Here is a 24,481-nt window from a genome sequence, read left to right on the forward strand (position 1 = left end):
CTAACAGTCCTCCAAAGATTGGTCAATGTCCATCACCTCAGCTGGATACCCCCAGTCAGAGCTCCGTTGAATGTCCTGGAAAAAGAGCTGCTGCTGAAGACTCTTTAGACTGTTCAAGACCTCTGGAGAGAGTTCATCAAAGACCACCTGTTTTTCCTGATCCTCCTCCTCTTCTTCCTCCTCCTCTTCCTCCACAAGGTCATCAGGAGGCAGAGGAGAACATCTAGAGATGTAGCCCTGGTCTGACTGCACTGACTGTCTTTGGTCTTTGCACTGGTCATCGAACACCAACTGGTGTTGCTCATCAGCCTCCTCTTGGCAGAGAGATGGCTCTGAAGGAATAACACTCTGCTGATAAAGAGAGTACATGAGTCCATTCAGATGGTGTCTCAATTCACCTGAGAGGTTTGCAGGACTCTGGTCATCTATTGCTGAAACTTCAGTGTCATCGTGGAGGATGACGTTATTCCTCATTGGAAAGCTTGTCTCCAGAAGAGGAACTCCTTCCATACAGTCCTCATTACTCAGCACATGATGACTGAGTATATTTCTATCTTCCATGGAGGAGACTGGCTCCACTACCTGAACCCGAGGAGCCTCATCCATAGGAAGGACCATAGTCTGAGAAGTCGGATCCCCACATGGATTAAGTTGAGGCTGCAGTTTACAGCCTCTGCTTTCACCTTCATGCATGTGGAGGTTGATGACATAACAGCAGTTAGGGTCAGGCTCCTGTAGGTGCAGCTGGTGTTTCACAATTCCACCTGGTTCACTTAGCAATGAATCCACCTGGCTCTCTCTGTTTAGGGACTGTGACTCTTCGTCATTATCCAAGCAGATGGTTTCACTCTCAAACCAGTCTGGGTGCTCTGTCTGCCAGTTCTTGAACTTTTGTACTGCCTCTTTCAACTTCCTCCCACTGGGGGTATCAATGTAATTTTCAGCTGTGATTTCCCGGATTCGATGGATGCGCCCAGGTTCAAACTTCTCCAAGTCCTGAATGCGAAAATAAATATCCTCAAACTTGTCCATCAGTTGGTACCTGGATGTGACGTTGAACAGATCAGGTATATCTTTCTCACTACTTATCCCCTCAAAATAGCAGACTATATACATTCCAAAACAGGCTGGCTTCTTGAAATCTGGCAGGATCAAATTCAAGGCTGGGGTGAACAGGTCTCCCATCGGCTTTTGCTGGTCTTGCTTGAGACACACAGGCTCGCTCCCAAGCATGGCCTGCCATTTGGCCTGGGTGCCCCGTGAACATAGGATGATGATCTTTGAAGATAGCTCTTCCATTTCTTTCTTCTGTCGAGTAAGCCAGGGTAATGGCCCTAACTCTGAGATCTGATGATCTTCTAGCAGATCTAAGGCTACAGCAGTGCCACAGACCGTCATCAGAAACTCAGCAAACTTCAGCACCACATCCACGTACAGCAGGTGATCTGCAGAGTACACAATCCAAACCTTTCGGGACTTCAAGGGTGGCAGAGGAAGGTCACTATATGGTGCTGCTGAAAGACAGAAAAATATTTGTCTCAGCCACATTCCTGAAATTGTAATGGTGCAAGCCAGCAGCAATCAACACAGGAGAATATTAACAAAAGGTTCTAGCAGCTACCAGTTTTGAAGCTATTTCAGCAACATATGCAGACAACATCTCACTGTAGAAATTTAATATGAAAGTCCAGACAGTGGAGCTGTGATTTATAATAATGCCTGGATGGTTCATGGAATTTCACCACACAAAAGTAATACACCAGCTGCAAGAGGCTTGCAAATGTAGCTATATTCTCTGATGGAGAGCTGAGTGTACCCCAAAAACAATCTCCTATTGCTATGGCTTAGATGATTAGCATATATCCTTTTGCCAGTACAACCTCAGCTGGGTCAAAAGCTTCACCACTTCAAAAAGCAATTATCTCCCATCTGGCAAATATGGCATTCCAAATACAAAGTTTCTTTCAGCTAAACAGGAAGATCCTAAGGCTGCCTCCTGGTTTTGAGAAGCACCTATAGAGTACTAGAGCCTATGAAAGCCCCTTCTGGACAAACATGAGACCTCCAGAATGCACTACATGTGCTTGATAAAACACAGGCAGGACACCTTACCAGTTTGCAAACCATTGTGGTTGCACTTCCCGCGCCTGTGTCCTGGAAGAGAGAGAAAGTCATTGTCAGTTCTGAAAACACAAAATAAAATTAAACCCTTAAAAGGACAACATCTTCCAAAGATTAGGTTCCCCCCCCTCCCCCCCCAAAAAATATCTTTAACTGTGAAGGGATAAAATAATAGAGAGGGAGAAGCCTAATAAAAAAATTATACTAAATGAATAAAGACTCTTCTACAGCTGATTTTGCTATGTACTTCACTACATTTTTCCTTTGAGAGGAGAAGAAATGCACTCAAAACCAATTTTCTCAATCTTCCCTAGATCTGGCCAGCCTCAAGAAGTACAGAACCCTCAATTGTTCTGCTACGTCTCCTTAAGGGAGACGAGGCCTTCTTTAAAGATAGCTTTTTCTTAAGAGGCTTCCCTGAAGAGGTGACTAAAATGTCCCTAGCTACATCTTATAAGTAAGTTTGATGTTAAGAAATTTTCTGAAGGATTTCCAATTACTCCTCTTGGGTAAAAAAAACCCCAACAACCCAGTGAACTGCACAATTTCTGTGATAACTGCCTCATGGCTGTAGCACAAAAGACTGAGAATTAATTCTCAAGTACCCAATTTTCCAACCTGCTCAATGTCAACCTCTGTGTCCTGTTTTTCTTCTTTCATCTTAATTGAAAAACATTATTTAAGCTCAAAATAGTATAAAAATGAATTTATAGAGACTTTAGGGAACAGGGGAAAAACTACAGTCTGGACAAACAGGAAGCTTCTGTCCCGCAAAACTCTTATGCAACACAGGAGAAAAATAAATGAAAAATAGATGTATAGCAATCTTCAAGAAACAAAGGGCTGAACTATGAAGTTCCTTTTCTCCTCTCATGAGCTCTGAAGTGCTATGAAAATAGAGTACCAGGCAGCATAACCTGTGGAGGGCTTACCTTAACCAGGTGGATGGTATAAGGATGTTACAAGTCCCATGATGTAAAACAGAAGAAGGTGTTTACACAGGCATTATCTCAGTGGCAAGACATCAGAACAGCAAGGAAGAAAACAGCAAGAGGAATAGGTACAAAAGTAGGAAAAATATAGTTTTAGCATTAAATCTTTTCTTCCTAGCTGGTATGAGTCTTACCTGCTCGTTTTTTGGTCATACAAATCACACCTGCTATGACCGATCCCACCAGTAACACACAGATCCCAGTGATACACCAGTAGAGCCATATAATCATATCACCTGCAGTACAGAAGTAGCGCTCAGACATTGCTTTACACCAATAGAGTTTCACCAAAGAATAGAAGTTTCTCGAGCAGCAGGGGCCAAGGAAGGACCCTCGCTCTGCCAAAAAGCATGGGTAGGCCAGCACTTCCCCCTTAAAACATACCACAGTCACTTCTCAAAATAGATTCCTGCTTTCATGATGATGCTCTACACCATAAACTTGCTCCACAAAGAACCATATGTGCAGCACACTGAAAACACAGATCAATAACCTTTCTCTAAATAGCAATGTTTATCCAGCTTTGACAGGCATGCCGCCTATGTCCTGTCTGTTCATGTAATCTATCTTAAAAAAATAAAAATCATGATTTTGGGTGATCTTTTTTTTTCTTTTCAATATACAGGTGTTTTTCTTTTTAAATCTTGGGCAAACTAGGTCCTTACAGGTGTTGTTGCAGCCAAAAGAAAAAAGATGTCAAATCATTATGCATATGATTTATCTTGACATTCATAAAAATGAATATATGCAAGCCATTCTCTCAAAAAGCTGCTTTATATTATGCAAATTTTTTAACACTGAGCAAAGTGACAGAAAGTATTTTATATTAAGACTCTTCTTGTCAAAACTGTTTCTCAAAGAATTTTATGCAAGTTAAGTATCTCTAAAAAAATTGCTCTTTAAGGTTCACACTGCATACAAATACTTGCCTTGTTAAATCATGGTGAAGTAACTCTTAACACAATTCATTCTGAACTCAAGTGTTACAAGGGGACATTTCCTGCCCATCGGGTCATTCCCAGGGAGGATCATTTGTTATTCTATATTACAGGAAAAGAGCAGCAAAAAAAGATTCAGGGTACTGGAAGAACTTCTTACCTGGTGGGTCTGTACCTGCAAAAGACAAGAGTTACATTAAAAAGTCAATTCTCATCTGTAAGACAATGGGAATCTAATTTACAGAAAAGCAGTTCTCACTTGCAGCTGGTGAACATGGGATGAAAGTAGAGTGTCTCAGACAATCTGTGTCACAGTTCGCAAAGAAGGGCTGAATCTGCAGTTGAAATAAATTCAGAAATCAGAAGCTATTCTTAAAAGCAATTTTTGTTCCCACTTTACTTTCCCCCTGCCTCAATATTCCTTGTATTTTAGCACAGGGACACAGAATTTCCATTTCCCTTGGGAAAACAAAATTAATCAAAAATTCTTACATTACACATTAAAAAAGCAATGACCTCCTGAGGCTGCATACTTGCCATTCCCAATCTATAGTCTGGCAACCCTATACTCAGTATATATACAGAGAATACCTATATATAAAAACCAAATTGTTCTTTCAGCCATAACCATTATTTCCCTAATACAGGTAACTAGGGATTGCCAATCTCAGAACAAAACACTGTGCAAAAATCCATAACATTCTGAAACTGCTCATTGCCTTGTTAGTGAAGGAAGGACACAGGGACAACAGTGAGGTCCTACCTGTATTTCATAGCTGCAGCAAGCTCTTATGTTCTTCTCTATTTTGATTGTGACATTCACTTGCTGTTGCAGTCCACTCTGCAGAAAAATCAGGTGCAAGTTACAAGGGAAGCAAGAAAACGTAATGAAAGCAGGAAAAAAAGAAGAGGAGTTGACATGAGAATATGGAATCGTCCAAAGAAGCAGAAATTTCCTTTTTTTTTTAAATTTTTTTCTTTTTTTTTTTTTTGGAACAAGAAGCCCACAGAGAACAAAATGGGTAAAATGTCTGGCTGCCTTCACTGCAGGTACCCTGTGTGACAGACATGGTAATACAATTAAGACAGCAGGCTGAGGTTGCACAGGTAACAGGAAACAAGAATGTACATTGTATAAGTTCAGATGTGTTAAACTTACAGTTTCTTAACAATGTAAATGTCTTCAGTTATTTAATGTGTAAACATGAACAAGGCTCATTTAATTAAAAACAGCTGTCAACACTGCTGCTTCTGACACTAGAACAGACAAATAAGTTGCCCTTGTTACCTGCTGTATACAATCAATATGATGATAATCTAAATATATTCTTTATGGTGATTAGCAGATACATGCTCCAAAATGAGTTATATTCCCCTCTACCAGGGAAATATGCACACAGCTGTACCTGTAATAACTTAATACATATCAGCGCATGCAGTACAAAGGGTTTTTAAGTGTGGAAGGAATGGAAAGATTAAACAAACTGAATGCCAATACATCTGCCCTCCCCCAAGGAAGGGTGGGGACTGGTACCAAATATGCAGCATTTCTCCTTCCTCAGATGCCTGAAGAGGAATATTTATGTCAGAAGACACTCTGGATCTACTTTGAGTTTCTCAACAGCACAGGCTGGAAGACCTACAGGAATTAATTCTCAGTTTGAAACATCTTTTACAAAACCACTCATTCATAATCCAAAAAAAAAATATTAATTAATTAACCCTCCCTGTCATCACATTTGATAAACTACTTCAATGATTTATTGAAACTTTGCACCTCAATTTTGGTTAATTTATTTAGTCTTATCCCCCGGGCACTGGCTTGAGAAAGGTAAAAAAGTCCAGATAGTCAACTATCAAATTTCAGGTTTTTTTGCAGATGCTTACAGACTGCTCCATGCATTATAAAACCTCTTTTTGAACTTTTATCCATCAAATTCCTGAAATAAAATTCCTCTTTCCAAAAGCAGTTAAAAATCTGTGAAAATAACTCCTTGAAAACTCCTGTTCAAGTGCATTTGTTACATCTCCTACATCATGGCTCTAGGCCCTTGTTTAGCAACCGTTAAAAGAAATGTTTGTCCAAATTACCACAGAGGGTATAATTTAGGAAGGTAATTACCTCACTGAAATCATGTGTGATCATTTTACACTTCTTCTCATTCAGGAAACTGGCCACATGAATTCGGTATCGGGCTGCCTCCATCCATGGGTTAAAGCTCACAAGTAGAGTTGTGTCATCTAGAGTTTTACCTTGGATCCTGGGCTCCCACAAGCTGCCTGCAAGTAGTGCAGATATTCCCAAGTTTCTCAACTATCAGAAATATTTCAACAGAGCATCCATGTCTACATGACTCAAACAGAAAAAATTTTACCTGTCTTTATACATGGGATGGTTCTTTTCATCAGAGAGTCCTTGCAGTCTGCAAGAAAGACCATCAGTGACTAGTCAGAAACACTGTACTTCCATTTAGGTAAATCACCCATTTTCTTATCAGAAACCAGACACCTAACCAAGCCCTCCTTGATTAGTAGAGAACTTTGTTCCAAAGTAGTAGCAAAATTCTGCAGCAGAATAGTATTGGTTCCCAGGGTATAAACTAGCCCCCTCCACTGATGTTACAGTGTTTGTTGTTTTGTTTGTTTGTTTTTCCCAGAACAGAAATAAATAATAAGAAAAGACTGAAAACATACAATACTTATTATAACAGTAATATTTGACAACCCTTGCTAACGTAAGATACAGACAGGTTGGATCAATAGGCCAAGGCCAATGGGATGGGGTTCAACAAGGGCAAGTGTTGGGTCCTGCACTTGGGTCACAACAACCCCGTGCAGCGATACAGGCTTGGGGAAGAGTGGTTGGAGAGCTGCCTGGCAGAAAAGGACCTGGGGATGTTGGTCAATAGCTCGCTGAATATGAGCCAGCAGTGTGCCCAGGTGGCCAAGAAGGCCAACAGCATCCTGGCTTGTATCAGAAATAGTGTGGTGAGCTGGAGTAGGGAAATGATCAAACCCCTGTACTCAGCACCGGTGAGGCCGCATCTCAAATACTGTATCAGTTTTGGGCCCCTCACCACAAGACAGACGTTTTGATTCTGGAGCTAGTCCAGAGAAAGGCAACAAAGCTGGTGAGGGGTCTAGAGCACAAGTCTTATGAGGAGCAGCTGAGGGAACTGGAATTGTTTATTCTGGAGAAAAGGAGGCTGAGGGGAGACCTTATCACTCACTACAACTCCCTGAAAGGAGGAGGGTCTACAGAGGTGGGGGTTGGTCTCTTTTCCCAAGTAACAAATGATAAGAACAAATGACCTCAAGTTGCAGCAGGGGAGGTTTAGAATGGGTATTAAGAAAAATTTATTCACTGAAAGGGTTATTGAACATTGGAGCAGGCTACCCAGGGAGGTGGTAGAATTATCATCCTTGGAGGTACTTAAAAGATGGGTAGATGTGGTGCCTAGGGACATGGTTTAGTGGTGGACTTGGCAGTATGAGGTTAATGGACTCGATCTTAAAGGTCCCTTCCAACCTAGATGATTCTATGATTCTAAGACTTGTACAGAGAGGATCATAGTGAAATTAAAACTTCATATTGGTCTCTGGACTATGAGAGCACCACAGCAATAGATTCCTCCAGAAGCATTCTGCCCCAGGAAAACTAGGAAGGTGGAAACTCTCTTGATCCCAAAACACTCTTCCACATTTACTATTCTCTTCACTTCATTTAGCAGATTGGGCCAGCTCTATGGGACTTTCTTCAGAGTCAAATACAGAGTTACATATTCAATATTTAGCAATGTGAGATTTAAAAGTCTCAGCCTAAACTATGTCTCTCCTCCAGGGTTTGGATAAAAGAAAAGGAACAACTCCCTGTTTAAACAGTTGAAATAAAACATCATGAGTCTTAAATTTCCAACTTTCAAAGTTGGAAATTTTAAGTGCCCCTATAATTCACATGTAAGCTCTAATCAGCAATGACTGAGCTTGACACAAGGCATTAGGTTTCTAAAGAACAGTGGAGGATAAGAGCCAGGAAGTTCTTAGAGTGACCAGGTATAAGAAAGGATAACAGGGCTGAAAACCAAGCCCCACCTCTCATTTTCCAGCTCACATAGACTAATACACCACATACATTGCCATTGTATAACTAAAGAATCATATCAACAACTGTAAGCAAGTTAAGAAGAAAATTATGAACCAGTTTTCAAGATCTGCATTGAGTGCCAAGTATTTATAAACTAGTCAGAGCAGCCAGAGGGCACTGCAGACGCTCAGCATCTTTGGGGAAAACAATAAAAATTCTTTTTAGTTATAGGGAAATTTTCACATACACAGGAAAAGGTCAGGCACTAGGCTCTATCAAGTCTCTTGGTAAATTATGCCTAACTGTACCTTTGAAATCAAACTTCACATGCCTAAGATTTAATATTAGAAGCCAAACTTTACTCCTTCCGATTCGGAAATTCTGGCCTTCCAGCTTCCACAAGCAAAGGGGCAACTTCAAAAGATTTCAAATTAAGTAAAAGCAGCAGCGACAGTCTGTGGAGAACATGAAGAGATTGCTCTACAGCCCCATTCATGTAGATCCCAGAAAAAAGGATGGCGACTTGTAGCACAAGTGATGCACGCATTTTGGATATATCCCACAAGAGTATGCAAGGCTAGCACCATGGACTTTTCTAGGCAGCCATATTCAGAAAGGACAACAGTTTTTTTTTTAATACTGCCACCCTGTTTCCTAACTTGCTCACAGTTCATGGATCCGGTCTGAAAAAATCCAACCCACAGTGCACAAAACATCACAGTCCTAAGCGCAAGGCCTAAGTGAGCGAGAGCATCTCTTACCGGGCATTGTGAGAGATGTGGACTTGCAATTGGGGTCTCCATGTACACCCAGTTTGGGCAGGTGGTAGACAGTAACTTGGTAAGTCTGGCCAGGTTCCACTTCAAAACGGTCAAAAGTGAAATTCCACTGAAAACAAAACACATTCACAAGGACTTAAAATAAGAATGTTGTCCTATAAAGGCCTGAAATTAACAGCTGATTTGGTCCTGTTCCACGGTGTTCCCTCATCCCATATGACCCTTTTTCTGAAGCCTGACTATAAAAAAATGGAACTCGTGTGCTAAATGTACAAGCCCCTTAGCCTGTCTCAAATTTTCTGTTTGGAATGAGAAAAGTAGTTATTTCTTGGGATCTTTGAGCCGATACAACAGTCTTATGCCAAACAACCGTGTGGCGTTTCCACTAAATTACATTCTGAACTAAAAGGAGATTAGGCTAAAATATGCAGTTTTGAGACTGAAGTTTTAGCCTACTATGAATCTTGCAGTGCTGTGCAAGTGCTAAGCATTCAGAATTGCACTTACACAGATATATATATATATGTGTATATATGACCAGCTCCAGTGCAGGTAAGTCCGCACTGGGCAAGGGATTCATGGCCAGGAGAGCTGGCAAGGGGCTCATTTTTTGAGGCTTTTGGAAGCCAGGAGAGGCAGCCAGCCTGGGCTGGTACCTGGCAGCTCCTGGGATTGGAGCCAGCACCCCCGGCGGCAGATTTAAATGAGGCGCCGAGCAAGCAAGGAGCAGGTGGGTGTCACCTGGGAGCACCACAAGCACGCCTTACCACAAAAGAGACAGAGGTGCTGGAGCAGGTCCAGAGAAGGGCAATGAAGCTGGTGAGGGGTCTGGAGAGTAAGTCTTATGAGGAAAGGCTGAGGGAGCTGGCATTGTTCAGCCTGGAGAAAAGGAGGCTGAGGAGAGATCTTATCGCTCTCTACAACTCCCTGAAAGGAGGGTGTAGAGAGGTGGGGGTCGGTCTCTTGTCCCAAGTCACAGGTGATAAGACAAGAGGAAATGGCCTCAAGTTGCACCAGGGGAGGTTCAGGTTGGATATTAGGAAAAATTTCTTCACTGAAAGGGTTATTAAACATTGGAATGGGCTGCTCAGGGAAGTGGTTGAGGCACCATCCCTGGAGGTGTTTAAAAGACGGGTAGACATAGTGCTTAGAGACATGGTTTAGCGATGGTTTTTCTCAGAGTTAGGTTGATGGTTGGACTAGACGATCTTAAAGGTCCCTTCCAACCTAGACAATCATATGATTCTATGATATATAGTTCTGTACCTGGTCATTCCATACATATTTTCTTAAATCTATGCAGTTTTCAACATCAGCAAGGCTGTGCAAATTCTGGGAGAGGCACTGGCTCCAGATGGTAAACTATGGCCAAATTCTGCATGGTAAGCAATAAACTCCAGATTTCTGTTCATAAAGGGAGCTGTAGATGCTCCACATTTTTCTGAGGAGTTTGCTAAACAGTGTAAGCTGAAGGACCACCCCTGAGGTTGGTGCTTTCCTCCACAGCAAGGGAGAACAAGAAAGAGCTGGAAGTAAAAGGAAGGGTTAAGTTAAAAAAACCCTATAATGTCATGGCTGTCAAGCAGAATGCAAAAACTCCTAAAATTATTTGCTTTAATTAACATTCAGAAGAATGATGTGCTGGGCTCCGAGAGAAACAATTCTTAAAACCTGAAGGATGGGAAGAGTGAAAGAGAAACCAAGGTAAGCAAGCAGCCTGTACAGAGTTACACACAAGTGTAAAACAAACTGGAAATGACAGCAGGCCTCAAAATCATTATTTTGATTGTTTCATCAACTCTTCTAATCAGTCTATACTTTTTATTCCATAACCTTGCTGTATGACAGTGAAAGAAGAAACAAACCCATAGACTAGAAAAAATAGTTTAGAACCCCTTGTACTCACCCGGCCTCCATCCGGACGCACCTGAAGTGGCAAGTTGTTCTGAAAGTCAAACTGGGCACAGATCTGTTGATTGCTGTTCACTTGCATCACAGCCAGCTCTGCCCCTCGGAGATACTGGATGCTAGCTGCAGGTACAGGGACAGAGAGAGATATATCTTCCTTTTCCTGTCATCTGCACATGTAGAGGTTGCAACCCTCCCCGAGATTACCACTGTGCCTAGTCTTGTCACCGTCTTAGCCCTTTGAAGCACTAGGGATCCCAACACAAAGATAACTGGCCATGAAAAAGTGAGCATGCAGTGTTGACTAACAGCACTTTCAGCTTAAAGGTTGTCCTGCACGGCAAGGGGTCCATCTGTGCAAATGAAGGGGGAGAGCAGAAGGCAACTCATTCTTCCAGACACTCTGACAGTTCCACAGGTTTGGTGATGTGTTAAGCTCTGCCTATCAAGGCTGCTTCAGGCAGTTTGGGCACCAAAGCGAATATGCTTTTATTTTGGTACAGTCAGTCCCAATGAGAAAGTTTATAATCACATCTACACAAAATGACTGGGTTACCTGAGTCACACCTGCTTCTACACTACTATAGCTATACTGTGATAACAACTCTAAACAGCCCTCAGACACAGGCCCTGCAGAAGGAAGAAGTGGATGTGTTTAATTCTGTCTTGAATCAGTGCAAAACCATGAAGAGCATACAAGGGAAACATCATGTAGTAACATATTTGGAGAGTGGGAAAACTTGACTTGCTGGTACTCATTTAGGCTCCAGCAATGAGACAATTATCAAGAGACATGTACATAGAAAACTTAAGCTACAAGGACTAGATTACCCAAAATGGAGGAACTCGCACTGAGTTAACAGCGCATATTTTCTTTGTGCTCTCTCTAATACTCATTTGTTCAGTTCATAGATGCAATTCCCCTGCCTGAGACTGCTGCAGTCATTACTACGCTTTGAAAAAAAAATGCTTGCAGTGAGAACCTCCCTTCTCCCCTCACCACTGTGGTAAATGTGTGGGCCACTTGATTCCATTTTTATCTGCTTTTCCCATTTTGAATGTCATTGTCCCATACTAGTGGAAACATTTTTAACTCTTGAATACCCAGAACACCCAAAGCCCTAACTTCAGTCACCAAGAAAAATCAAAAAACATCCCCCAGAACAAACAAAATGAAGCAGCCAAACCCCCAAATTTCAAAGGTCTGCTTTCATGACTAGATCAGTGAAAGACTTGAAGTCATAACTCTCCTCCTTACCCTTACCAGATCACACCTAATTCCTCTGCTCCATGTTCACATTTAACAACCACCACTTACCATCAGTGGCCACTTTCCATTCAATCCGAAGCACAGGGAACAGTTTTCCATCCACCTGACGAAAAACGTCAGAAGAGACATTAAGACTGCTTGGAGCAGAAGGAGTCCACATGGGATCCTGTGGCCAGCTTGCTTCCATGCAGGTACCTGTCCAGAAAATGAAAACCATCATTTAGAGCAGGGTCAAGGAAGCTCTGCTTAATTGCAATTATGGTCTGCCCCTTGGGTCAGGGCTACTCAGAGGGTAGAACTGGGTGAACGACTGCTTCACAGTTCAGAAAGGCAGTTTTCAGCATGCAAGTACTTTATAAATTGCCTGTAATATTCTAAACTTACTCATTCTAGAAACTTACACTTCCTCTTTTCTTTAAAATCCATTAGTAATTATCACAATCAATGTAGTTAGGCTAAACAGGTCAAGTAAGTTTACCCAACATCTCCTGCAGCAAGTCCATACCTTGCTGCTGAAACAAAACTATGTTAGAAGACTAGGACTAATTTCCAGCTTTCCAATGATAAGAAGTTTGTCAGATACCCAGGGAAACTGTTCCAACAGTTAATTACTTTCTGTTAAAACACTGCATTACTTCTAATTTGGACATACATCTGAATTCAGCTTCCAACACCTGCTTGTTATGCCTTTTCTAAATTAATGAGCTCTCTGGACATAAAAAATAATTTATGCTAGTCAATATAGCGTTAGGGAAAACTGGTCCTGTAATCTCATCAGAAAATGAAATCAGGTATGACAGACATTAGACAGGCTTAAGACTTTTGTAAGACATTTGACTTATCAGAGCATATTAAAAATAGCTCTGCTGAGTATCAGTGAAGCACAAACACAGGAAAAAACTAGGCTGACAAATCAAGGAGGAGTTGCAAGTGGGAAATCATTACTGCTTGAATGTTTTAAATAGCTCTGTGGGGGTGAAAGTAGGCCCCATGCAATGCACTTTAAAAAAAATCAACAATATAAAAGCAAATATAAAATAACTGATGATAGAGCATATGATAACTGTCAGACTTGGGGGGAAGGGAAGGTAGAACTGTCAAGAAAAATCTGAGTCACTTTGTATACTGGACCCATTCAGAGAAAATACTTGTTGACACACTGTAATATACATCTAAGCACATGTAGTGTAGGTCATATTTACCTAATGGGAATTTATAACCGTATTTATAACAGCACTGCTGAAAAACTTGCAGAAAAACTACTGAACACGAGCTGTGTTATGCAATCTACAAATCATGTGATTAGGCTAGTGTGATCACTGAATATATCAAAAAAGAAGAAAAAAAAAAAAGAGGTAAAATGATTATATAGGCTTTGGAGTGATTGGTATGATATTCTTTAGCTACTTGTTGCATCCACACTAGACAACTGTAATACTGAAAAGGGAACGATGAAGAGAATCAGCTGATAGAAATCCATGCTGCTAATGAAAGACTGCTCTCTCGGCTACATTTTCCACTTATTCCCTTGCAATAATTCAAACAATCTTGGGGCTGTGTGATGATCTGATTCATAAAAATGACCTACCAAACAAAGACTTTCTCATTTTCTTGGTGGGCTGCTCCTTCAGGCAGAGCTTGAAGCACCGGCTCAGCCTGCAGGTCCACCACCATTGACACTGTCCTCGGGGAAGCAGTGGGAGCGCTCAGCTGGCCACTCGCAGGCATATAGGTGGGAGCAGCACCTTTCCCCAGCAGTTTGCCATTAGACAATGCATGGTCAGGCCCCCCAAAGTACACTTGCAGTCTTTTTTTTTGCTGGGTCAATGATGGGAATGGTGGAAAGTGGGCACTATCCCTAATTGTAACAGCATGGTTTTAGGCTTAGGAAGTAATTGGAAAATCTCCAAATGCTCATTCTACCAAAAAAATCTATAGAAAAATTGGTAAGATTAAAGTACCTTTCAGAAAAGAGTGTACTAAACACTAAAAAAATTTAAATAAATATCTTTCCCCAGTGCAGAAAAACAGAAGAACCACCACAAGGTAGAATTTAAACCACATATTCAAATAAGGCAGCATTTTAATGGTGGAGCTGCAGTTTGGTTTACCCATGTTGTCAAGCTATATTCCAATGGCCATCTGCCAGTGGGAAATACGATCCAATCTGATCCCACCCAATCCCTCTCCTGCCAAAAAAGTTTTAAATCTGGTTATTTTCAGCATAGTCATCTCCCTGATCTAGCATGCCAAGCATGGCTACAAAAACACTTGTGCCAGTAGGAGACAGGGTTAGGCAGTGAGGCAGATATGAGCCTGCTTAGAGCAACAACTGCAAAGCAAGGCCAAGGAGTTCTGCAGCATCATCCAGTCACCTCCATGTACCAAATGGACAAATTCAGAATATACTCCTTTTTTAAAGAATATTACCCTATGAGGGGTAATATTTCCTATTTAATTATCCTATTTGAGAATAATTATACTAAAATGTTTCAGATATGTGTCATTGCTAAGACTGGACACCTTACACCTGATATGGCTAATATATTTGTTCTGTGGGACTTACAATAACTCTAGTTTCCTTTTCCAGTTCACAGAATCATTTACATTAGAAAATGCCTTTAAGATCAAGTTAATTAACTGGACTTTATTCCAAATAATTTACCTTAATTGCTCTCAGCTGCACCTCTTTATGCCCCTTTTATTCTAGTTCATACATTAATTTTTCATCAAGTTCTATAATAGTTATAATAGCTCATAACGAACATTTACTAACAAACTTGTACTAACATTCCCATTTCTTTAAAAATTGACCGCTCCAGCTTTAAATAGAAGCTAAACAAGTTGGTGTATGTTCCACCCACCCCCAAACTCTATCCTGAAAAAGCCTTAACTTCCCATTCCTCTTTTAGCTGGAGCTGATTATGGATCAAACCAAAAATTCCCAAAGGCATGATAGCAGTGCTTCACTTTATGTCCCTCTGACTGTAGCAGGAAAAACTTGCTGTATGAGCCCAGTTTAAAAAAAAAAAAAAAAGCATAATCTGATGAGAAAACCACAATGAAGAAAAATATTACTTACTATTTCTTACGAGGCAGTTTAAATCCTGTGGGGGAAAGAAATAAGAATATTACTCTCAGAATAGAAACTGGATTGACAGTAATTTGCTTCTGTTTGTTGGCAGGAGAGGGGCAGAAAAAAACAATTCAGTGAATAGAAACACATGCTAACTGGAAGAATTAACCATCAGGAAACATTGCACAAAGTTGTTAATCAGGAAACCAAAGGACATAAGGCATGAAACCTGCGCACACCTGAACTGCATATGTGACAGCAGTAATTGCAATAACAGAAAGAAACTGGAGAGGCAAAAATGCAAGATGATGATAGTAAAAACCTTGTGACAATATAAACCAGTGTGACATGAAAGACTGCTTGAAGTAGGTGGTTATGGTTTTTAAACACCATTGCTTTAAGTGACTGCTACCCAGCCCTGATCTTGCTGGTAATGCTTGCAAGATCTAAGCCCATCTGATGGGATGTGTGAGCTCTCTGCAGCTAGGCTTGCCACTGAAGTACTGGGTTACGCGCCGCCTATTGCAGGGCATCCCCTTCATCGTACATTTGCATTCAAAACCACTATGCAATGACACTCTAAAAACTTAAACTCAATAAGTGAGTAGCAGCACACAGAGATGAACAGTCCTGTATTGCCTGAACAGAAAGGTTGCATCAGTTATGGCTGGTCTTTTTCCTGGTACCTCCTAAGAAGCAGGGAAGGGAAAAAGACAACAATTAGTAAGCATTGGGCTTGTAAGTAGGATACGGTGATTTTACTTTCTAGAAATCTATTTGAGAGACAACCCATGAAGGAAAAAAAAAAAAAAAAAATCAGAATTAGATTCTTTCATATTAAGGATAAAGATGTCCTGAACATAAAGAAGCAACCAGAAGTTATGCAGGCTCTGTCTGGTTTACCCCAGGTACATTTTGTTTACATTGGAAGACCTCAGACTTCCAGTCAGACTGGAAGGTCACCAGGCAAAAGGATGTAAGCTTGCTTGGTTAACGTGATGCAAAATCCTAGTGATAAGGAAGTCTGAAGTTTTCACTGACTTAGTAAATCAAGATGAGGGCTAGGTTTCTTCCCACTCATTTCCTATGCCTAGAAATATAAAGTTGGGTATTATTGTCACACTTGCCAAAATATAATTCAGTCCAATGGAAGGGACAAGGCAGTGGGGTTTTTAACCTCTCTGCACCTTCTTAATGTCAACTCCAGGTGTACTGGGGCTTAGCTTATTGATGTGGCATAGCCATGGCTATCCAAGGTTGTAGTTATGTTTTCAAGGATGGATCCCTGAAAAAGCCAGCTGTGCCTTTTTGGTAATGAACATGTCCTCCAGTGTAGCACGGAAAGCTGAAGTTTCACAGACACTAAGGTGGCATTGGACACCATCACTGCCAGAGATGCAGCCCTAAACCTCCCTTCACTTACACTCCAGCACTGCAGCCTGCCTTGTGCTGGCACAACCATGTGTGGGACCACACAGGCACCTGGCTACAGCCTGAAACAGATTTAAGGAGAGGAAGGGAGGTCAGCTCTGAACCAGATCTGAACTTTGGTGAAAAACTCTTTTCCTACCAGCCAAGTAGCAATGTGGTATTTTTCAAAATGAAATAATCTTCGCTGCACCAAGTTAGGACCAAGGCAACATCCCAGAGTCAGAACAAATATTCAATTGCACTGTTAATCAAAGTTTCTTTTATAAATGAGGAGGGAAGGGGGATAAACAGTGACACACTTAAGCTTTTCTTGCCATTCTCTCACTCTGTTCTCTTCTTTTCTCTCCTCATCCCCAGATGTTAGCAGCTCACGTGCAGAAACCACCTGCCTTCTCCCTTATCTTCACTCTGAATCTTCTTGATTTTCAGCTCACTGTCAGTTCCCCAGTTTAGTCCTAGGTTGTAGCACTAACAACTCTGGAAACACCCAAACCGAGTCTTGCTAGATGGGAGTCTTGGGACAAATTGCCCCAAAAGCCGTATAGCAGTGCCCTGCGTGGGGCAGAGGAGCTCTAATATAACCAAGAGCAAAATAAATCTATGAACTTAATGTCAACACATAACAAGATGTAAGAGGTACTTTTCACTATTTTTGTTGTTCTCAAAAGATCAAACCAGCCACAACTAGAATCAACTTGATACATTTGAATATAAATACAGTTTAGTCTGAACTGTACTTTCACAATTACACTGTACCTAATTATTGCAGCCAAGTGTACAGAGAAATCCTCCATTGAATATTTAGGTCCTGATGGACTTCAGAAAAATTGGTTACAGGTATAGTTAGTAGCAGCTTTACTGCAACTTTGTACCTTCCAAATCAGGTTTCCTCCTCCCCCTCCCCAAACATTCCCATGTAGCATCTGCAACCTGAATCCTTCGATAATGGTAAAACCCTAGAAAACAAGCAAGCAAATGCTGATTAAACTAAACCAAAACTAGCTAAACTGCAATCACTGAAAAAGAGGAAAATATAAATTGTAACTACTAGGATGGGGAAGCAAACTAAGCTACAAAAAAAAATTATTAATCGCACTTTCTTAGGTAAATTATTTAACCTGACAATGCCCCTTGCATAAACAGGTGCAGTGGTTCTGGCTGGGATGGAGTTAATTTTCTTCACAGCAGCTGGTATGGTGCTCTGTTTGGGATTTGTGACCAAAACAGTGTTGATAACACAGGGATGTTTTAGTTACTATAGAAGAGTGCTTACACAGCATCAAGGCCTTTTATGTTCCTTATGCTCTTCTCACCAAGCAGATAGGCTGGGGTTGTGCAAGAATTTGGGAGGGGACACAGCGGGGACAGCTGACCCCAACTGACCAAAGGGATATTCCATACCACAGGACATTGTGCTCAGCAATTAAAGCTGGGGGCAGGAGGAAGGGGGAACATTCAGAGTTACAGCATTTGTCTTCCCAAGTAACTGCTACATCTGATGAGGCCCTGCTTACCTGGGGATGGCTAATATCTGCCTGCTGATGGAAATAAATTCTTTATTTCACTTTGTTTGCATGCACATATTTCCTTTACTTATTAAGCTGTCTTTATCTCAATTCACAAGTTTTCTAGCTTTTGCCTTTCCAATTCTCTCCCCATCCCACCGAGGGGAGAGAGTAAGCAGCTGTGTGGGGCTGACCTGCCAGCTGGTATGAACCCGCAACAGGCAACAAAAAAACCTGGCTACTAACCATTGTTTTTTGTTTGTAGTTTAATGACTTCTATTAAAACCTATCACTTAGTATCCAGTCATTTTGTCCTTGTGCTGTTGCAGTTATCAGCAATTTTTGTAAATTGCATCATGATAATGCCCTTATATAAGCTATAAGGCATTATTTGCCTGAAGGGCAGCAACATCTGCTTTTATTTGAGCACTGGTGTTTCTCTTTATTAGCAGATAAGACATACTTAATTGAGGAAGTGCTGCATTTCCCCTTTTTTTGTTTTATGATCAATATGAATATTGAACCAGCACAGCTAATAAATGTATTCTCTCCCCCTCCAGGTCTATTGTCCCAGGTAAAGTGTTTGCAATGATGTTCCCACCACCGATGAGGCTGTGCCCTTTCTGACATTCTTAAAAAGCTGAGAGCTTAATCAGGAACCATCAGTCAGCTAATGAGTATTCAGAACTGAAACTTGACAATTAAGATCTCTTATCTGTCAACACTGGGTTTCTATGGGGACAAACAACAATACTTTTTTCTGGCACATCACCATTCCCCAACCCTACTCAGGATTTTTCAGAGGCTACCTACATACATTTTCTTCCTAACCCACACTAGCCTGTTTACCTTCTGTGCCAGTAACATTTTTTATGTGTAGCTGACTACCTTTGAGTGTTTTAAGCTGCCATCAGTTAGTCAAGAATTTAGCAGGTTTACCAAAAGAGGGTGGGGAAGGATTCTCCCACCATAGCATCAACCTGCATCAACCCAATTGCTGGTCCACTCCCTTTCCAGTCCCCAAAGTGCTACAGGGATGACCCAACAGCCCAAAATGCCCAGAAGAACAATTCATCCAGCCAGGAAGTCCTCGCTATTGGCATAAGGAAGCAAAGATAACAGAAGAAGATAACACCACAATGCAGCTAGAGATATAACATCCCCAAAGAATACCTAGAAAGCAGTCACCATGAAAACCCTGATCTCCTTTTTGGATATTGTCCAGGTGAACTGGACTGGGCTGCAGCTGAGGACACACTTTTATACCAAAAAAGTATACCTCCAGAGAATGACATCCAAAAGTCAGGAATAACTGAATAAATAAACTAACTAAAAAAACTAAATAAATAATAATAAAAAAAAGAGTTGGTTTTGCAGTAAAATAAGTCAACTACTTCCAGATTTGCACTGGCTACCTCCTCAGCACTAGGGGGAATACTTGCTTGTCTTCTCTTGTGAAGCCCAACCAACCCAAAACCTTATCTGAGGCTCATTCAGAGTGCATTAACAAAGCTGTGGGCAGCAGAAGTACTTAACCTAGTTTCCCTACTTGACCAAGCACAAATTTAGATGATACAATAGAAATAAAATCACAGCGATAATTGTTTCTGCTTGCCCACATAAAGCTAGAAGCAGGTAAGAAGCGTTGACAGAACATACATGTGCCAGTCTACACACAACAGGCAAGCAAAAAAATGGGAGGAGAAAAAACAAAAATGAAGATCTCTCTGCAGAAAAGCTGAAATAGAGTCTGCAGCCAGGTAACATGCTCTGCACATTTTTATAGAAGGGGCTTAAATTGAGATTTTCTCTTCTTATCAGCTTCCTATTGCCCTGCAGGCCCAACAAGCAAAGCTACAACATGAGAGGAATAAAAATGAGAACAGGATGATTGCGAGGTGATGCCCCAAACTATTATCAGCAGAAGAGGACAGGCACAGTCAACTCCTCATGTTTACTCGCCATATTTTCACAGAAAGCTAAGCAACTGTTTCTTTCACTCTTTTTTTCCAAGATTTTTCTGCTTTTGACATCAAAAAAGAACAGACCATATGCTGTGGAGAATCATATGAATCTGAAAAAAATGGGAAACTGATTAATAGCACCATGTCATAACAATTAAATTAATAGGAGACCAAGATTTCTCAGTAGGATGCTGTGGTAACCAGCAAGAAACTGCCATGAGCTGGTCAAGCGTTCAGTTTTCCTTTAAAGAGTGGCTGCTGAACAGGAAGGACTCCAGCTTCCCAAAAATCTGCCTCTTACCCAGGAGCTATACTACGTATCTTCTGAGGCATGGCCAATTTGAAGTTCACTGCAGTCTCCCTTTCCTGAGTCCTCAGTTAAAAGCAGCAGAGATCAATCAGACATGGACATGTTACAAGAATAACTGCTGAAAGATTACTTGTTTAAGGCTGGTAGGAAACAACTATCTTCTACAAAATTGTTTTTATTTTTTAAGCATGTTTCTCTAGTTTCTAAGTTTTTCTCTTGCCCCCATATAAATTTTCAGCAAAATCAAATAAAAACACAAAAATTAATGTTTTCTTACAAAAATAAGTTTTAAGGTTTTTTTATCATATTTTCATAGTTTTGATTACTAACTCTTTTTATATTGAAGTTTGGTAGTTTGGATCACTAATCCTTTTTGTGCCAAGAAGTCCAGAAATATTTTAGCAGCACTGAGTGTGACCATGGTTTATGGTAACATCCTACACAGCAAAAATATGCCACAGAGAAGTTGGTCTATAGCAAAGGCAAAATGAACACATTTCTAAAAGAGGACCAGGAAAAGTCTTCCTCACATGCACCACCATTGTTTGTCTTCATGAGGGATGTTGCATCAATTCTTTTCCAGACACTTTTAGTGAATAATCCATCAAGCTGGCAAGATGGATTTCAAAGAGCAAACTGTGTACACCTATCCAGCACCCTAAAGATGGCAGGGTTATAAACACTGCATTCCTCCAGGACATGAAGCATGCCGTGTCGTGAAACAGTTATGGCCCAATGACCGTACACAGTGATTAAACACTTGACGGTGAACAACCAGATGAGTATTTAAGCTGTAGGATGTTTTTCCCCTGTGCATAGAAAATAACTGAACCCCACCTCCCTGCAGATGACATATTCAAATAATAGTTACTAGAAGGAACTGGATTTGCAGCTGTGCTATTCAGCCTTACAGCTGAGCAGGTTTGATGGAGTGGTGGTGAGTAAGGCCCATTAAGTGCATTTGTTGGCATTTTAATAAGATGAGCTGTTAAACGAGCATTTAGTTTTACTTTCACAATTTACAGATGTCTACTGACACTGATATGACACTTTCCTTCTGCCACACAAGAGTTTTGCTGAAAAAACCCACTGTTGCTCAGCCTGACCTACTCTGAAGTTAAGCAACAGCAGCGTGAGTGTAGTGGGTTAGAAAAAGGAAGTGGGTCTCACCAACCCTTCTCAACCACACTGCAGTCACTCATTGGAAGGGTTACTGAATCATCCTCCGAAAACAGTGCAACTGACAGAGAGGGAAGGGGAAACTGTTTTCAACTGTCATAACTTCAGTTGATGGTAGTTTTTCCTATATGTGTCAGTAGCTTCACAATTGCTTCTAAAGGGGCTTCTTACGGATTTAAGCCAACTTATTTTTCTTAAGTCTGTCTGCATTTTAGAAAAACGTTTGGGATATCATCATAGAATGGTTTGGATTGGGAGGGACTCATCTAGATCACCTAGTCCTAACCCCCCTGCCATGCGCTGGGACACCTCCACTAGACCAGGTTGCTCAAAGCCCTATCCAGACTGGCCTTGAACACCTCCAGGGATGGGGCAGCCACAACTTCTCTGGGCAACCTGTTCCAGTGCCTCACCACCCTCACAGTAAAGTATTTCTTCCTAATATCTCATCTGAATCTCCCCTCTTTCAGTTTAAAATCATTACCCCTCATCCTATCGTTCCACTCCCTGATGAAGAGTCCCTTCCCATCTCTCCTGTAGGCCCCCTTTAGGTACTGGAGTAACATAACTACGGTTCTGTTAGATGCTTAAGCAATATTGCATTGTCCTCTTTCTCCTTTGCTAAGATTTCGTGTTTACTAACTCCGCAATGCCCAGCCTCAACTAAAATTGCAGAAGTGGACTGTTTTCTTGGGATATTTTTGAATAGGAGTGAAGGCAGCAGAGCAAAGGTCAGGCAAAACAGGGGTAAGCATATGGTCAAACATTTGGAAAGGACACAGAATAGACAAAAGATAGGAAACATGTACAGGAAAAGATTATAGAAGCTTTCATCCCAAAGGACACATTTTGGTTTACTTATGTCTATAGCTACGTCTGACTAGCTGGCTTCTCTAGACTGCTGAGAGTGCACCATGACATAGAATCATAGAATGGTTAGAGTTGGAAGGGACCTTAAAGATCATTGAGTTCCAACCCCCCTGCCATGGGCAGGGACACCTCCACTAGAGCAGGTTGCTCAAAGCCCCATCCAGCCTGGCCTTAAACACTTCCAGGGATGGGGCATCCACAGCTTCTCTGGGCAACCTGTTCCAGTGCCTCACCACCCTCACAGTAAAGAATTTCTTTCTGGTATCTAATCTAAATCTCCCCTCTTCCAATTTAAAACCATTACCCCTTGTCCTGTCACTACATCTCCTGACATACAAACCTTCTAATATAGAATAGCTGCCCATTATCCTGTTTATGCATGTACTGCTACTGTTAACAAATAAAAAGCAAAAACAGATCTCTTCCCCCTCCTACACACTCTTTACATATATCTTAGACCAAAAAAACCCAAAACCCCAAACCAAAACAAACCCCTAAAACCCCTAGAGAGACAGACTAGATAGGAGTTCATACTTGGGGCTGCCAAAGTTAGCTCAGGTTGTTTAGTTCACTTTTTATAGAGACACCACATCTGCACCTCTCAGTCTATATTCTCTCTGTCTGGTTTCACAGGGAGAAAAAGCAGCCAAAAATCTGCCTTTTCAAAATTTCAAGTACATACAATGTTTGTTTACATATTTCTTCAGCAGAGATTCCCTACTTCCTCCCAAAACCCCCTCAGCTGCAAGGAACAGGTTAAAACATTTAGGATATTAGGCAACATCAGCTATTAGCAAAGACTCACATCCTGCTTAGTAACTTCAGGCAGTTTTAGCAAATCTCAGCCCCAGCCACGTCCCCTCACAGATGTTAGCAACAGACGCTTTCTGGCAGCCATCACATAGCCAGGCCAATTCTGTGGTATTTATAATTCTAACATTTAACAGTTAAGTTAATGCAGTTGTACACTATGTACAGTTGCTTTGACACACACAGCCCACACCAACCACAACCAACACCCCCCCCCCCCCCCCCCCAAACGTACGAAAACAAGTAACAGTCCTTAACCGAGCAACACAGCCTCACATAAGGGAGAGGGCAGCTGCGGGACCATAACCACCACCGACCTCGGATGGGCCGAGGTCACCCGCTGCCGGCTGCGGGAGTTCGGCGGAGGTCCCGTCCACCGTCACCCCACTGCCTACCCGGCCAGATCCCCCGACTTCGCCCTGTCAGGGAGAGTTCTCCTCCCGAGGCTCTGCCCGCCGGGGCCGCCTGCGGACACAGGACCGGGGCTGAAGCCCCAGAGCCACCCACTATTCCCCGCTCGGGAGGGAGCGGGGAGGACCCGGGCCCAGTCCCCGGCCGGTGGCACCGCGCCCGACAAGCCCTTCCCCGGGCAAGCGAGGCCGCCCTGACCCCCGCACCCCCTCCAGCCGAGAAGCCGCTCCCTCATCCCACCTTCTCGGCCGCCCCCCGCCAAGCCGGCTCCTCAGCCCCCCGGCCCTGCGGGACCCCCCCCCGGCACACCGGCGGTTAGCGGCCGTTGGCGGTGCGAGGCACCGCAGGAAGCGGGAAACCCCCCCGCCTCCCCGGCCCGCTGCGGAGGCGGCGGGGACGCCGCCAACCCAGTGCCCGTTCCCTGCCCGGCCCCGCCGCCTGCCTGCCGGCGCCTCCGAGTTCCCGGCGATCCCAACCCCGCTGCGCTTACCGGCTGGGAACACGTAAAGGGCGGCGCGGCCCCCAGCAGGAGCCAGAGGGCCGCCTCGGCCGGCGGGATTAGGGGGAAGACGACGACGTGGAGGAGCAGCAGCAGGAGAAGGGGCAACCGCTGCGGCCCCGCACCCGCCATGGCCCCGCCGCCAGGGCCTTGGGGCTTCCAGGCTCCGACCTGGGCGCGGGGCGGGGCCGGCCCGCACCTGAGGAGGGGCTGCGGCGGGGGCGGGGCCTAGAGCCCGCCTGCCTCCAGCGGCCGTTGGGGCCGTTTATCCGCACGGGAGGCCGCGGCCGAGAGGAGGGAGCCAGGCCGGGCCGGGCCGGGCTGGGCTCGGCTT

At 42.6% G+C, this 24,481-nt stretch overlaps 1 protein-coding gene across 1 annotated transcript; it reads right to left on the minus strand.

The window, feature by feature from the left end:
* IL17RA (interleukin 17 receptor A) lies at positions 1 to 24,279 on the minus strand. Its single transcript, XM_074168814.1, has 13 exons — positions 24,139 to 24,279; positions 15,175 to 15,199; positions 12,141 to 12,287; positions 10,821 to 10,945; positions 8,897 to 9,023; positions 6,427 to 6,474; positions 6,174 to 6,331; positions 4,815 to 4,892; positions 4,311 to 4,386; positions 4,212 to 4,226; positions 3,248 to 3,349; positions 2,113 to 2,154; positions 1 to 1,511 (listed from the first exon to the last, which is right to left on the minus strand). Exons 1-13 carry the CDS (start codon positions 24,277 to 24,279, stop codon positions 1 to 3), a joined length of 2,595 nt encoding a protein of 864 aa, XP_074024915.1.
* Positions 24,280 to 24,481: the final 202 nt, after the last annotated feature.

Source organism: Numenius arquata, chromosome 2 (genome assembly GCF_964106895.1).
Source record: "Numenius arquata chromosome 2, bNumArq3.hap1.1, whole genome shotgun sequence".
Taxonomy (NCBI): domain Eukaryota; kingdom Metazoa; phylum Chordata; class Aves; order Charadriiformes; family Scolopacidae; genus Numenius; species Numenius arquata.

What these genes read in the sequence shown, in the direction of transcription:
- IL17RA (XM_074168814.1), bottom strand. Translation starts at nt 24,279, where the DNA reads ATGGCGGGTGCGGGGCCGCAGCGGTTGCCCCTTCTCCTGCTGCTGCTC. An exon ending in TGCGTCCGGATGGAGGCCGG is followed by an intron (nt 9,024 to 10,820) that starts GTGAGTACAAGG and finishes TTTTGTTTTCAG; the next exon opens with TGGAATTTCACTTTTGACCG. An exon ending in CACATCTCTCACAATGCCCG is followed by an intron (nt 6,475 to 8,896) that starts GTAAGAGATGCT and finishes TCTTTCTTGCAG; the next exon opens with ACTGCAAGGACTCTCTGATG.